At 43.6% G+C, this 17318-nt stretch overlaps 1 protein-coding gene across 1 annotated transcript; it reads left to right on the top strand.

Moving 5' to 3' along the window:
• Window positions 1-729: 729 nt before the first annotated feature.
• On the top strand, window positions 730-17107 carry LOC143012913 (chitinase-3-like protein 1; the record flags this gene model as incomplete). Its single annotated transcript, XM_076166253.1, has 13 exons — window positions 730-784; window positions 949-1153; window positions 1249-1305; window positions 1890-2055; window positions 2163-2287; window positions 2379-2502; window positions 2587-2769; window positions 2890-3006; window positions 5012-5141; window positions 5321-5324; window positions 5762-6057; window positions 16820-16944; window positions 17012-17107. Coding segments are annotated over 13 exons (1683 nt in total), but the record flags the coding sequence as incomplete, so codon positions are not given.
• Window positions 17108-17318: the final 211 nt, after the last annotated feature.

Raw genomic sequence — 17318 nt, 5'->3', positions numbered from 1 at the left:
CACCAGGAGACATGACATTTCTTTTCACAGCAACACTGGTGATACTCAGCTGAAGGTGTTTCTCTTGATGGAACATGTCCCAAATGTAGCTAAGATATGAGTGTTTTGATGTCACACAATTTTTTAAAGCTCACCCACGACAAAACCCATTTCACTTGTTGGTACAAAAGCCACGGTAGAGAAAGTGGCTGCAAATTCAATAGAAATTGTGTCAAGCCACAAAGCTATAAACCAAGGGCTTAGTTTTGATTCTGAATTAAACCCTAATTCTCTAATTAAAACATGAACTAAACTGACTTTTAGCAACTAAGTAATATTTCTATATAATATCATTTATTGTTTTCCCTATCTGAGTCACATGTAGAGATTAATGTACTGTAACATATTGGACAACTGCAACACTTCTCTCTTGTCTTAGAACTGGTCTTAACCCATTCAAATGTCTTCAGGCACTTCTAACTTCCTCATACTTTCAGGCAGAGAAACCATCCAAACATTCAATCTTTCAGATATTTCATCAGTATCAGCAACTCCTTCATCAGAGTTCCCTGTGTTTTGTTAGTTAAGGGCCTTGTAGAATAACTATGTAAAAAAAATAGTTAAGATAATAATCTAATCTAATTTATTGTATTCATCCACACAGAAGCAACATGGGGAAACTACTCCTAACTGCAGGTAGGCAATGTAAACTGAATGAAAGAATGTTTCCTTCAGATCTGATTTCAACCATTACTGACTCAATTCTGTCATTTTGAAGGTCTCTGCGTTATCATGGCCAACTTGGGTGAGTTTTTGTTTTGCATAAACTACTTATATTCAACAGTTTTGCAAGCAGTTAATTATCTCTGTATTGGGTTAGATGGCGTAAAAGGATTATTGTTTACTCATAACAAATCCAAAATAAATATATAAAAATGAAAGGCTATAATGAGTTTCTTGTCTGTTTAGCCTCTTCATACAGACTGGTGTGTTTCTTCACAAGATCGTCCCAGTTCAGAGAAGCTGAGGGGAAGTTCACTGTTGGCAACATTGATCCGTACCTGTGTAGCCACGTCATCTATGCCTACGCCAGCATTAGTGATGCCAATCAACTGGTCCCCTTTGACCAATTGGACACAGGCTCCTACAAGGCCCTAAATGACCTAAAAAAACAGTCAGTTCTTCACCATGAAATATTTTGGAAATTGCATAAATGTTATTTTTTGCGTAATGTTCCATATTTGTTACTCAATCTGTTTATTCCCATAGGAATCCAGAGCTCAAAACCCTTCTGTCAGTTGGTGGCGTGAACATTTGCAGAGAAAAGTGAGACAAAGGATTTCTAATAATATTAATCTGATGTGTTGTGAAAGTCCAAAGATAAATTCTACATACAAAGAAATCATCATAATTAGGATGTCAAAGGTTGAAATTATGAGATAAGAAAGTAAAAGAAGATGCAGTCATAATTTTGACTTCTTATCTCATAATTTTGACCATTGTTTTTTTAGCTGGTTGATATGGGCTTCAATACAAATGAGTGCCTTGTGTTTTTAAATAAAACAAAACCATTAGACAACATTACATGTGGAAACCATAGTGACCAGCCTTTCAATTATAAATTCTAATTCTAATTCTAATAGGCCAATAGTGTGCCTATAAAAGTATTGCACACCTACCAGTCAACATTTCTTTCCTACTTTGCCTCACCGTTTAGAGATGAATAATGCTCAGATTATTCCAGTCTACATAGAATCCGTGTAAACACAAATATCAAGTGTGCTTGAATTCCCCCTCAAGGTCTCGGTGCACATAACACAACACTTTGCACTAGTCTTTCCGTCTGTACCATTCAAATAGAACATGGGAAATATCTTCTTGAGAGTACTTATTGTTCATATGTTCATCAGATTCAGTGTGATGGCGCAAACACCAAGCAGCAGATTGGCTTTCATCCAGTCTGCTATGATACTACTGAGAACATACAACTTTGATGGGCTAAACTTGGACTGGAGGTTCCCTGGAAGTGAAGGAAGTGATGCAAACGACAAGAAAAAATTCACAGCGCTGTGCCAGGTGTGATCTAGATTCACTCATTGTGTTGGAAATATACAACATCTTCAACACAAGCTACATACTATATATAACTCAGTGTGACTGATATATGCTTCAATGTTATATAGGAAATCTTTCAAACCTTTGAGACTGAAGGAACCTCAAGTGGCCAACCCAGATTAATCATCACTGCAAATGTGGCTGCTCATAAACCAATGATCGATGCCAGTTATGAAGTGTCAAAGTTTGGAGGGTGAGACTAAGTTTTATTCTCACTACTGTTTCCGTGATTCTGTGATTATATGCTACAGAAACTAATTGATAGCATAATTGTATTTTGTCAGGTACCTGGATTTCATTAATGTGATGACCTATGACTTTCATGGTGCCTGGGAGAGTGCCACTGCACATCACAGCCCATTATACCGGGGATCCCATGACACAGGGGACCACATTTACTCAAATACAGTAAGTACTGGGTTTCATAGCTAAACCAGTTCACATTTTGTGTAGGGAAGAGCTTAACTTTCTATTCCAATTCTTATTATTTAGGACTTTGCCATGCGGTACTGGCGTGACCAGGGAGTAACTGCAGGAAAGCTAAATTTAGGGTTTGCTACATATGGACAAACTTTTAATCTTTCCACTGCTGCCAATGGTGTTGGAGCACCATCTGGTGGCCCTGCTGATGAAGGCTGTTACACCATGGAAAACAACATCTGGTCCTATTATGAGGTAAAACTGTGTAATTTTTGTCCATAGCCAAACACAAAACCTTTCACTGCTTATTATGTGTTAAGTTGTTGTTTATGTCCATGCATGTGATCAGACACTGACATTTAATTATTCTTTTAGACTTGCCTTTATCTTGAAGGAGTACCTGTCCAGTCGATTGCAGATCAACAAGTTCCATATGGCACCATGACATATGATTGGATCGGATTCGATAACAAAGCAAGTGCTGAACTAAAGGTCAGTATCCTTTTCTTTAAAACTGTAGTTCAGTAATTCATTGGCAAACTAGAGGGGGATTCTTTAGAGCACCTTCCTCTACCAAACAAGCCTAGAAGTCAGAATTATCTTACTAATGATGAGCTGTCCTAAAAACATTGAGAATCAAAAGATTGATTCAATGAAATGACTAACATAATAATCATGTTTTTCTGGATCTTTCTGGAATTATCAAGGACAAAACCAACCAAAACTGTTTACATACTGAATCAGCATCATCACAGTTACACAATAATGGTTGTTGAATGTGTGAAGCTCTGTAATTTTCTGTGCAGCAGTGATAGTCTCTAGTCCAGGCTTCCCTAACAGGCGGCATGTGGATTTCATATTGTGGCCCCGACATGCCTGGTTATGAATGCATAATAATTATAATTAGCCAACCAAAATCGTGTGAAAATTAGGCAGTGCACCTTTAATTTAAGTTAAGCTGCAGTTGTCTGATTCAACCACCAGGAGAGTGGAAGTAATTTCAGACGATCTTTTATCACAGTTGATAAAAGACGTTGAAAGTGTGAGTACTTTAGCCTAGCATTGGATGAATCCACCGACCGCACAGACTTATAGTCTGGGTGCGCTTTCTTGAAGGGGACACATTTGCCGAGGAAATGCTGGCTTTGCTACCGCTAACAGGGCAAACAAAGGGAGAGGACATTCATTCTGCAATGATGAGCTTTTTTCACGGACCAGGCAAAAACATCAACTTAAAAAAGCTGGTTTCTCTGACTACTGATGGGGCTCCTTCCATGGTAGGAAACGAGAAAGGATTAATTGCTTCGCTCAGAAAAGATCCTGAAAAGCCTGACTTCTTCTCATATCACTGCATTTTGCAAGAGCAATTGTGTGGCAAGCTGAGAGGTGGAGAGCTCAGAGCAGCTACAACTGGGCAACAACCAGATCTGAAAGTACTTGTAAAAAGAATGCAGACTCAGAGCTCTCACTAGGAATAAGTAGCAATTGCAAACGTTATCAATGTCATCAATGCAAAGCTATTCACTCCAGTGTTCATAAAACATCAGCTTGACCAACCCCTGTCAACCTTGGAAACGCATTCGCTACACCACATTTGTTACTCAAATTGAGAATATTTGTTAAATATTCCATGATGCTTTGCAATGCATTAAAAAATTACTAGCAAGACAGCATATTAAACAGCAGTAGTAAATACAGGAAATAAACTGGAACAAATAAATGTTAATAATAATTTGTGGTCCTTTGCACGTGTTGTGGTTTAAATTTGGCCCTCTTGGCCTCTGAAGTTGAGTACCCCTGCTCTAGTCCATACATTTCAGTTCACCACATCATGATACTTATCCAGATTGGGACCAAATTGCATCCATTTATGCAGTGGCGCCATTAGGGAGGGGCCAGGGTTGGCCGCGCCCCCCCCTGGAAATTCGCTGGCCCCCCCGGTGGCCCCCACACCGGCCACTTGACCTTCCATCACTCACACTATCGCGCACTTGCCGTTTGCTGGCGGCTGCACCGATAGTGTGCCGGCGCACTCACTGCCACATTCAGCGGAGCACTCACCGATGCACCAATCGATGTACTCACTGGTGAACTCACTCACCGCAGCCGGCGCATTCACCACTAGCGCGGCACACAGTACACCCGTCGCACTTTGCACTTTAACTAAAGTGTAACATATATTATCAATACCAGACACTGGTATGCACAAAGGCTTGAAAGGGAAATCATATTCCACTTATAAATGGTGTCAAGATGCCAAAAATGTGGGTATTTGCCACTTCACTTTAATTCTTTGCTTGGCAGTCATCATTGGTTATTTTATTACATCATTATGTGGCGCTCACCAAATAGTATCTGATGAGCATGAGAACATATCTGGTGCTCAGAAATAGCATCTAGAGCCCACTACATTGCATCTGGTGTGCAAAACCATGTGAAACAACAGTTCTTTTGTAAACATGAATTCAATGGTTTAAGTGTTTTCTTCATTTATCAGGCTAATTATGTAAAAAACAAATTTGGAGGAGTCTTCGTCTGGGCGCTGGACCTCGATGACTTTAACGGAGAATTCTGTGAACAGGGACATTACCCTCTCGTCAACCAGTTGCACAATCTTCTACTTTCAGGTAAACCAAATATTTGTGAAAAATATCAAAATTATTAAAAGGTGGTGATTTAAGTTAGAGTTAGTAAAAAAATATATTTTTGCTTAATGTAATGAGCTTCTATACCTGACCTGACCACTGTTTGGTCTGTTAAACTGTTTGAGCTCTTTTGATGAACTCGTTATTATCCATTTCTTAAGACAAGTATGTGTCTCCCACATAATGAGGAAGGGTAATGAAGAATGAATGAAAAAGAATAATACAAACACTAATTACACTAATGACAAAATATATATTCTAGAAATACATTCCAGATGTTTGTGAACTGCCGTGAAACAGCAGCATTACTTTCAAAAACAATATCTTATTAGCCAAATTGAAAGGATTGTGTGTACAATGTAATGAAAAGCATGATTAAACATAGATTTACTCTTTCTACTGTCCAGGACCGGAAATAACAAGGCCAACTACACTTCCAACCACAGCCACAACTACACCTCCTGCAACCACATCTCCAGCTACTTACACTCTTGTCAACAATATTCTACCAGATGAAAATGAATGTTTTTTTCCGAATAGTGCAGACAGCACTACCTATTACCAGGGGTGTGATATTCCCATTCTAAAATCATGCCCCACAGGTACAGTCTTTTCATCAACCTGCAATTGCTGCACAGGAACAAGCTCACCTGTGACTTCTACCACACCTATACCTACTACCATAACTACTACAGCTTCTACCACAACCACAACTACCACACCTACTACCACTGTGGCTACCCCTACTACAACAAACACACCTATACCGACTACCACTACTATCGCGGCAACAACACCTACTACCACAACTACAGCTACATCTACTACCACAACAACTACAATACCTACTACAACAGCTACACCTTCTACCACTACTACAACTGCTACCACAACTACTGCTACACCTACTACCACAACTACTACACCTGCTACCACAACCACAACTACTGCTGCACCTACTACCACAACTACTACACCTGCTACCACAACCACCACAACTACTGCTGCACCTACTTCTACAACTACTACACCCACTTCCACAACCACCACAACTACTGCTGTACCTACTACTACAACTACTGCTGAACCTACTACCACAACTACTGCTGAACCTACTACTATCACAACTACTACACCTACCACTACAACTACTCTTGCACCTACTACCACAACTACTACACATGCTACCACAACCACCACAACTTCTACTGCCCCTACTACCACAACTACTTCACCTGCTACCACAACCACCACAACTACTGCTGTACCTACCACCACAACTACTGCTGTACCTACTACAACAACTGCCACACATACCGCTACAACTACTCTTGCACCTACTACCACAACGACACCTTCTACCACAACCACCACAACTTTTGCTACACCTACTACCACAACTACTACACCCGCGACCACAACCACCACAACTTCTGCTACAACTGCTACCACAACTACTACACCTGCTACCACAACCACCACAACTACTGCTGCACCTACTACCACAACTACTACACCTACTACCACAACGACTGCTGCATCTACTACCACAACTACTACACCTGCTACCACAACCACCACAACTACTGCTGTACCTACTACCACGACTACTACAACTACTACCACAACAACTGCTGTACCTACTACCACAACTACCACACCCGCTACCACAATCACAACTACTGCTGCACCTACTACCACAACTACTACACCCGCTACCACAACCACAACTAGTGCTGCACCTACTACAACAACTACTGCTGCACCTACTACCACAACTAATGCTGGACCTCCTACTACCACACCTGCTACCACAACTGCTGCTGCACCTACTACCACAACTACTGCTGCAACTGCTACCACAACTACTACAACCCCTACCACAACTACCACAACTACTGCTGCACTTACAACCGCAACTTCTACACCTGCTACCACAACCACCACAACTACTGTTGCACCTACAACCACAACTACTACACCTGCTACCACAACCGCCACAACTACTGCAGCACCTACTACCACAACTACTACACCTGCTACCACAACCACTGCTGCACCTACTACGACAACTTCTACACCTGCTACCACAATCACCACAACTACTGCTGCACCTACTACCACAACTACTACACCTGCTACCACAACCACCGCAACTACTGCTGCACCAACTACCACAACTACTACACCTGCTACCACAACCACCACAACTACTGCTGCACCTACTACAACCACCACAACTGCAACTACTACTACAACAACTGCTGCACCAACTACCACAACTACTTCACCTGCTACCACAACCACCACAACTACTGCTGCACCTACAACGACAACTACGAGACCTGCTACCACAACCACCACCACTACTGCTGCACCTACTACCACAACTACTACACATGCTATCACAACTACTACACCTGCACCTACCACCACAACTACTACACCCGATACCACTACCACAACAACTACTGCCACACCAACTATCACAACTACTACACCAACTACCACAACCACTGCTACACCCACTACCACAACTTCTACACCTGCTACCACAACCACCACAACTACTGCTGCACCTACTACCACATCTAATACACCTGCTACCACAACCATCCCAACTACTGCTGCACCTACAACCACAACTACTACACCTACTACCACAACCACCACAACTACTGCTGCACCTACAACCACAACTACTACACCTGCTACCACAACCACCACAACTACTGCTGCACCTACAACCACAACTAGCACACTTGCTACCACAACCACTGCTGCACCTACAACCACAACTAGCACACTTGCTACCACAACCACTGCTGCACCTACTACAACAACTACTACACCTGCTACCACAATCACCACTACTACTGCTGCACCTACTACAACTACTTCTACATCTGCTACCACAACCACAACTCCTGCTGCACCTACAACCACAACTACCACAATTGCTACCACAACCACTGCTGCACCTACTACAACAACTACTACACCTGCTACCACTACCACCCCAACTACTGCTGCACCTTCAACCACAACTACTACACCTGCTACCACAACCACCACAACTACTGCTGCACCTACAACCACAACTACCACACTTGCTACCACAACTACTGCTGCACCTACTACAACAACACCTACACCTGCTACCACAACTACCACAACTACTGCTGCACCTACTACAACCACCACCACTGCAACTACTACCACAACTACTGCTGCACCTACAACCACAACTACTACACCTGCTACCACAACCACCACAACTACTGCTGCACCTACTACCACAACTACTACACCTGCTACCACAACTACTACGCCTGCACCTACTACCACAACTACTGCTGCACCTACAACGACAACTTCTACACCTGCTACCACAACCACCACAACTACTGCTGCCCCTACTACCACAACTACTACACCTGCTACCACAACTACTACACCTGCACCTACAACCACAACTACCACACCCACTACCACAACCACCACAACTTCTGCTGCACCTACAACCACAACCACTACACCTGCTACCACAACCACCACAACTACTGCTGCACCTACAACCACAACGACTACACCTGCTACCACAACCACCACAACAACTGCTGCACCTACAACCACAACTACCACACTTGCTACCACAACCACTGCTGCACCTACTACAACAACTACTACACCGGCTACCACAACTACTGCTGCACCTACAACCACAACCACTACACCTGCTACCACAACCACCACAACAACTGCTGCACCTACAACCACAACTACCACACTTGCTACCACAACCACTGCTGCACCTACTACAACAACTACTACACCGGCTACCACAACCACCACTACTACTGCTGCACCGACTACAACTACTTCTACATCTGCTACCACAACCACAACTACTGCTGCACCTACAACCACAACTACCACACTTGCTACCACAACCACTGCTGCACCTACTACAACAACTACTACACCTGCTACCACTACCACCCCAACTTCTGCTGCACCTTCAACCACAACTACTACACCTGCTACCACAACCACCACAACTACTGCTGCACCTACAACCACAACTACCACACTTGCTACCACAACTACTGCTGCACCTACTACCACAACTACTACACCTGCTACCACAACTACCACAACCACTGCTGCACCTACTACCACAACTACTACACCTGCTACCACAACCACAACTACTGCTGCACCTACTACCACAACTACTACACCTGCTACCACAACTACTACACCTGCACCTACTACCACAACTACCACAACAACTGCTGTACCTACTACCACAACTACCACACCCGCTACCACAATCACAACTACTGCTGCACCTACTACCACAACTACTACACCCGCTACCACAACCACAACTAGTGCTGCACCTACTACAACAACTACTGCTGCACCTACTACCACAACTAATGCTGGACCTCCTACTACCACACCTGCTACCACAACTGCTGCTGCACCTACTACCACAACTACTGCTGCAACTGCTACCACAACTACTACAACCCCTACCACAACTACCACAACTACTGCTGCACTTACAACCGCAACTTCTACACCTGCTACCACAACCACCACAACTACTGTTGCACCTACAACCACAACTACTACACCTGCTACGACAACCGCCACAACTACTGCAGCACCTACTACCACAACTACTACACCTGCTACCACAACCACTGCTGCACCTACTACGACAACTTCTACACCTGCTACCACAATCACCACAACTACTGCTGCACCTACTACCACAACTACTACACCTGCTACCACAACCACCGCAACTACTGCTGCACCAACTACCACAACTACTACACCTGCTACCACAACCACCACAACTACTGCTGCACCTACTACAACCACCACAACTGCAACTACTACTACAACAACTGCTGCACCAACTACCACAACTACTTCACCTGCTACCACAACCACCACAACTACTGCTGCACCTACAACGACAACTACGAGACCTGCTACCACAACCACCACCACTACTGCTGCACCTACTACCACAACTACTACACATGCTATCACAACTACTACACCTGCACCTACTACCACAACTACTACACCCGATACCACTACCACAACAACTACTGCCACACCAACTATCACAACTACTACACCAACTACCACAACCACTGCTACACCCACTACCACAACTTCTACACCTGCTACCACAACCACCACAACTACTGCTGCACCTACTACCACATCTAATACACCTGCTACCACAACCATCCCAACTACTGCTGCACCTACAACCACAACTACTACACCTACTACCACAACCACCACAACTACTGCTGCACCTACAACCACAACTACTACACCTGCTACCACAACCACCACAACTACTGCTGCACCTACAACCACAACTAGCACACTTGCTACCACAACCACTGCTGCACCTACAACCACAACTAGCACACTTGCTACCACAACCACTGCTGCACCTACTACAACAACTACTACACCTGCTACCACAATCACCACTACTACTGCTGCACCTACTACAACTACTTCTACATCTGCTACCACAACCACAACTCCTGCTGCACCTACAACCACAACTACCACAATTGCTACCACAACCACTGCTGCACCTACTACAACAACTACTACACCTGCTACCACTACCACCCCAACTACTGCTGCACCTTCAACCACAACTACTACACCTGCTACCACAACCACCACAACTACTGCTGCACCTACAACCACAACTACCACACTTGCTACCACAACTACTGCTGCACCTACTACAACAACACCTACACCTGCTACCACAACTACCACAACTACTGCTGCACCTACTACAACCACCACCACTGCAACTACTACCACAACTACTGCTGCACCTACAACCACAACTACTACACCTGCTACCACAACCACCACAACTACTGCTGCACCTACTACCACAACTACTACACCTGCTACCACAACTACTACGCCTGCACCTACTACCACAACTACTGCTGCACCTACAACGACAACTTCTACACCTGCTACCACAACCACCACAACTACTGCTGCCCCTACTACCACAACTACTACACCTGCTACCACAACTACTACACCTGCACCTACAACCACAACTACCACACCCACTACCACAACCACCACAACTTCTGCTGCACCTACAACCACAACCACTACACCTGCTACCACAACCACCACAACTACTGCTGCACCTACAACCACAACGACTACACCTGCTACCACAACCACCACAACAACTGCTGCACCTACAACCACAACTACCACACTTGCTACCACAACCACTGCTGCACCTACTACAACAACTACTACACCGGCTACCACAACTACTGCTGCACCTACAACCACAACCACTACACCTGCTACCACAACCACCACAACAACTGCTGCACCTACAACCACAACTACCACACTTGCTACCACAACCACTGCTGCACCTACTACAACAACTACTACACCGGCTACCACAACCACCACTACTACTGCTGCACCGACTACAACTACTTCTACATCTGCTACCACAACCACAACTACTGCTGCACCTACAACCACAACTACCACACTTGCTACCACAACCACTGCTGCACCTACTACAACAACTACTACACCTGCTACCACTACCACCCCAACTTCTGCTGCACCTTCAACCACAACTACTACACCTGCTACCACAACCACCACAACTACTGCTGCACCTACAACCACAACTACCACACTTGCTACCACAACTACTGCTGCACCTACTACCACAACTACTACACCTGCTACCACAACTACCACAACCACTGCTGCACCTACTACCACAACTACTACACCTGCTACCACAACCACAACTACTGCTGCACCTACTACCACAACTACTACACCTGCTACCACAACTACTACACCTGCACCTACTACCACAACTACTGCTGCACCTACAACCACAACTTCTACACCTGCTACCACAACCACCACAACTACTGCTGCCCCTACAACCACAACTACCACACCCACTACCACAACCACCACAACTTCTGCTGCACCTACAACCACAACCACTACACCTGTTACCACAACCACCACAACTACTGCTGCACCTACAACCACAACTACCACACTTGCTACCACAACCACTGCTGCACCTACTACAACAACTACTACACCTGCTACAACAACTACCACAACCACTGCTTCACCTGCTACCACAACTACTACCCCTGCTACCACAACCACAACTACTGATGCACCTACTTCAACCACCACAACTGCACCTACTACCACAACTACTGCTGCACCTACAACCACAACTACTACACCTGCTACCACAACCACCACAACTACTGCTGCACCTACTACCACAACTACTACACCTGCTACCACAACCACTACACCTGCACCTACTACCACAACTACTGCTGCACCTACAACCACATCTTCTACACCTGCTACCACAACCACCACAACTACTGCTGCCCCTACTACCACAACGACCACACCTGCTACCACAACTACTACACCTGCTACCACAACCACTACACCTGCACCTACTACCACAACTACTGCTGCACCTACAACCACAACTTCTACACCTGCTACCACAACCACCACAACTACTGCTGCCCCTACTACCACAACGACTACACCTGCTACCACAACTACTACACCTGCTACCACAACCACTACACCTGCACCTACTACCACAACTACTGCTGCACCTACAACCACAACTACCACACCCACTACCACAACCACCACAACTACTGCTGCACCTACTACCACAACTACCACACACGCTACCACAACCACCACAACTACTCCTGCACCTACTACCACAACTACTGCTGCATCTACAACCACAACTACCACACCCGCTACCACAACCACCACAACTACTCCTGCACCTACCACCACAACTACCACACCTGTTACCACAACCACCACTACTACTGCTGCACCTACTACCACAACTACTACACCTGCTACCACAACCACAATTACTGCTGCACCTACTTCAACCACCACAACTGCAACTTCTACCACAACTACTGCTGCACCAACTTCAACCACCACTACAGCAACTACTACTACTACTACTACCACGCCTCCAGTGCCTAAATCTGTACTGCGTTCCTGTTCAGGAAACAGACAGTCAGGTATAATAGCCAACCCTAATGACCCATCAAGCTATTACACCTGTTCCAGTGGGGTTCCTACTCTCCAATACTGCCCCACAACTAAACAATTTAATTTAGGTTGTAAATGTTGTCGATAAAGTTACAGCCCATAAGCAGTGCTATTGCAATGAGCTGTACTTGTGATAAAGCATTTTTTTCAAATTGCTTTACAACAACCACCACTATTACTACTACACCTGCTACCACAACCACACCTACTGCTGAACCTACTACTACAAGTACTGCTGCACCTACTACCACAACTTCCACACCTGCTATCACAACCACCACAACTACTGCTGCATCTACTACCACTACTACTACACCTGCTACCACAACCACGACAAGTACTGCTGCACCTACTACCACTACTACTACACCTGCTACCACAACCACAGCTGCACCTACTACCACAACTACTACACCTGCTACCACAAGTACAACTACTGCTGCACCTACTACAACCACCACAACTGCAACTACTACCACAACTACTGCTGCACCTACTACAACCACCACAACTGCAACTACTACTACTACCACGCCTCCAGTGCCTGATTCTGTACTGAGTGCCACAACTACACAAAATAAACAAAGTTGCAAATGATTGCTGTGAATAAAGACATAGCACCAGGTTTACTTTTTTGACGAAACAAACAGTATTCATGATAACTGACAAGAAAATAAAGATCAGGCTTCACATATTAACATTTTATTTTCAGAGCAACAACATGTCTCTGTCCTCAAAAATGACAACTAATAAAATAATCAAAAACAACACTTATGCAAAAAAAAAAGTGCCTGCTACCAGGTTATAACTTAAAACAAAGTGCATATATAACCTGGCTATATAATAACCTGTAAAATTACCTGGTAACCAAAATAACAAATTAATAATAAATAATAAAAAAATTAACAACAGGCCAAGGGTTTTTTTTTCCCGAGTTAACCCCAACATCTAATGTTAACAAAAAACTAAGTGGTGTGTAGCCGTAATCGCCTCGGTCTTCATAAGCTGTCCGGTCTGCGTCAGTCATGTCACGTCTCCGCCTTTGGCAGTTTTCTGAATAAAATGAAGAAGAGCGGAGAGGAGACTATTGTTTTTTCCAGCGTGCATCTGTTTCCGGAAACAGATGCACGCTGGAACCCCTTCAGGGTTCACAAAAAAAATCCCGACAGACAGTTGCGACAGGCTGATTACAACCGATTACAACCACACATTTACGGAATGGTCAAATTATCGTATATTTGGCCTTTTTTTGGGATTATTGATCGTACATCGTACAGAGGGCAAAATTATCGTACAAATACGATAATTATCGTACACCTGGCAACACTGCACCCCTGTGCTGCTTTTTGTAGCAATACTCTTACGCTTGTCAAATTGGCTGTTTTCTGGCCGGGAGAAAACATGGGAAGGTGGTTATGTTAATCTGGGTGGATGATCTGATAATTGCAGCTAGCCATTTAGCCAGAAAAAGAAATGAAAGATATAAAAGAGATGCTTGTAGAAAAATTCAAGATGAAAGATTTAGGTAGACTTAAGCATTTTCTTGGTATCGATTTTACTCAAGTCTTAGTCTTTAGTCTGATGGATGTGTAAAGATGTCACAGGAAGCATATGTCAACAAGATATTGGAAAGGTTTGATATGCAAAACTGTAAACCCAGGGAAATTCCCTGTGATCAAAAACTGTGTCACACAGAAAATGCTACAGAGAGGCTGTGGGCAGCCTAATATATCTAACAACATGTACTCGTCCGGACTTAAGTTTTGTGGTGAGCAAGTTGTCACAATATTTTTGTGAACCAACTGAGGAACAATACTGTTAAACAAGTGTTAAGGTATCTCAGAGGCACTACAAACAGAGAGTTGTGTTTCAGGAGAAACGACAGGGAGGAGTTAGGCCTAGTAGCCTATAGTGATGCTGACTGGGGCAGCTGATAACACTGACAGACGTAGCACTACAGGTTACTGTGTAAGCCTGAGTAAAAACAGTTCTTTAGTTTCATGGAAAACTAGAAAACAACCTACAGTAGCGCTCTCAACCTGTGAGGCAGAATATATGGCTCTGGCTTCTACTATGCAGGAGTGTATATACCTAGAGCAGCTATTGAGAAACATTGATGACTACAAATACACACAGACAGTCGTGCATGAGGACAACCAGGGAACAATTGCCTTAGCCAAAAACCCTGTAAGCAGACAGAGGTGTAAACATGTGGACATTAAGTATCACTTCATAAGGTCCATTGTGAACGAGGGAAGGATGACCTTGGTATATTGCACTCCTGAAGAGATGGTCACAGACATCATGACCAAACCTGCCACTAAACTAAAATTGAAAAAGTTTGCAGGTGTTATGATTGGTGTTTAAAAGTGTGGAAGAGGTCCACATCTGCACTGTATTTGATTGTGATTTGTTTTTCTTTTGTTTTTGTTTGTATCTCCACAACCTGAGTACAAGTGGGGGTGTTAAGAGACATTTATTTATGTACTGGTTGGTGTGTTTGTGTAGCTGTTGACTGGAATGCAGTGCTATGTTCTTGCCTGCGGGGGTCGCTGTAGCGCTGACGGAGTGGAACCTGCAGTGACGTCATTCTGCTTTTCCTGTTCCCTTCCGGTAATTGTTCCCGCCGAGTTGAAGCTCGTGTTAATATCTCTAAATAAATATATGCTGAAGAAGCTTAAAGGAAATAGCCTCCGTCTGGTTACTCCCCGGGTTCAACGCAGGTGAAACCGCGTAGCCCAAAACTATTGTTATAAAGAAGTGATTCTATGTACACTGAATATGTTAATTGTTGTCATTTGTTGTAGTTTTTACATGTTTGATTGGCAGTACGTCATAATTATTGTTTTGAGTTGAAATTGTTAAAGAATTGTGTATGTATATCAACAAATAAAACTTATCGAACAAATCAAATGTTGAAAATACATTTATTCAATATAACCTTGTACATAAAATGTTATTATATAACCTGTCCCAGTGCCCTGATGTGTTAGAATTGCTATTTCCCAAAAATCTGTATATTTGAAATCTGCTCTAAGAGGGAAGTCTTGGGGAAAAAAACATTCAAACAATCTTAATAAATAATTTCTTTGGCACACTTTACGACACACTGAAATACATACGTTTACATTACTTAGCCTGCAAAACAAGGAAATAATAAGAGGACACCAATTACTTGTCTCGCTCCCTTCTATTGTTCTGAAGAAAAGTACTTAACCAGCAGGTTAAACGCCTCGCTGTGGTTAAAACTGGAATCGACTCGATACTAGTTTGATTTCAATTTAATAAACAGGCTGGTATTTCAGGCAGAAATGTGGCTCTTAGAAATTAAGAAGAAATATTTCAAATCACAAGATTTGACCTCAGCTTTGTGTGCACACAACAATTCATCTGTGTACATTAGCTGAATCACTGTCTTTATTTGAGTAAATCTGTTCTCATTTGTACCACAGGTAGCTGGATTTTCATTAATGTGATGACTTGTGACTTCCATGGCACCTGGGAAAGTGTCACAGGATATCACAGTCCATTGTACAAGGGGTACACCGACACTGGGGACCATGTTTACATAAACACAGTAAGTACATTTCAGATGCATGACTGTGTTTCTGTGTGTGTAAAGATTTGCTTTATTCTCCTCTTAGGTAGAGGCTTTGCATATGATCGAATGCAACACTAGCAGGGTCTTTATGCCAAGCCCGATACCCCATGTGCTTATTACAGATGTGCCAATGGAATAACCTCGATCCAACACTATCCATCTGATTTAGTCTTTCGAGAGAGCTGCAAGTGCTGTGACTGGCCAACTGCCAAACTGCTTTCATTATAATTGACAGTAAAATGTGAAAAATGTAACATGCATATATGATCACCAGCAGCTTTGATGACAAATTCAGATTTATATTTTGAACAACTGGAATACAAATGATCGTTTATAGTTGATGCTATCCA

This window comes from Genypterus blacodes, unplaced genomic scaffold, assembly GCF_046128005.1.
Source record: "Genypterus blacodes isolate CSIRO-AG114 ecotype Tasmania unplaced genomic scaffold, CSIRO-AGI_Gbla_v1 ptg000156l_1, whole genome shotgun sequence".
In the NCBI taxonomy this organism is placed as follows: domain Eukaryota; kingdom Metazoa; phylum Chordata; class Actinopteri; order Ophidiiformes; family Ophidiidae; genus Genypterus; species Genypterus blacodes.
The sequence above is the reverse complement of the archived record's forward strand: the minus strand, read 5'-3'. Positions and strand labels throughout refer to the sequence as shown.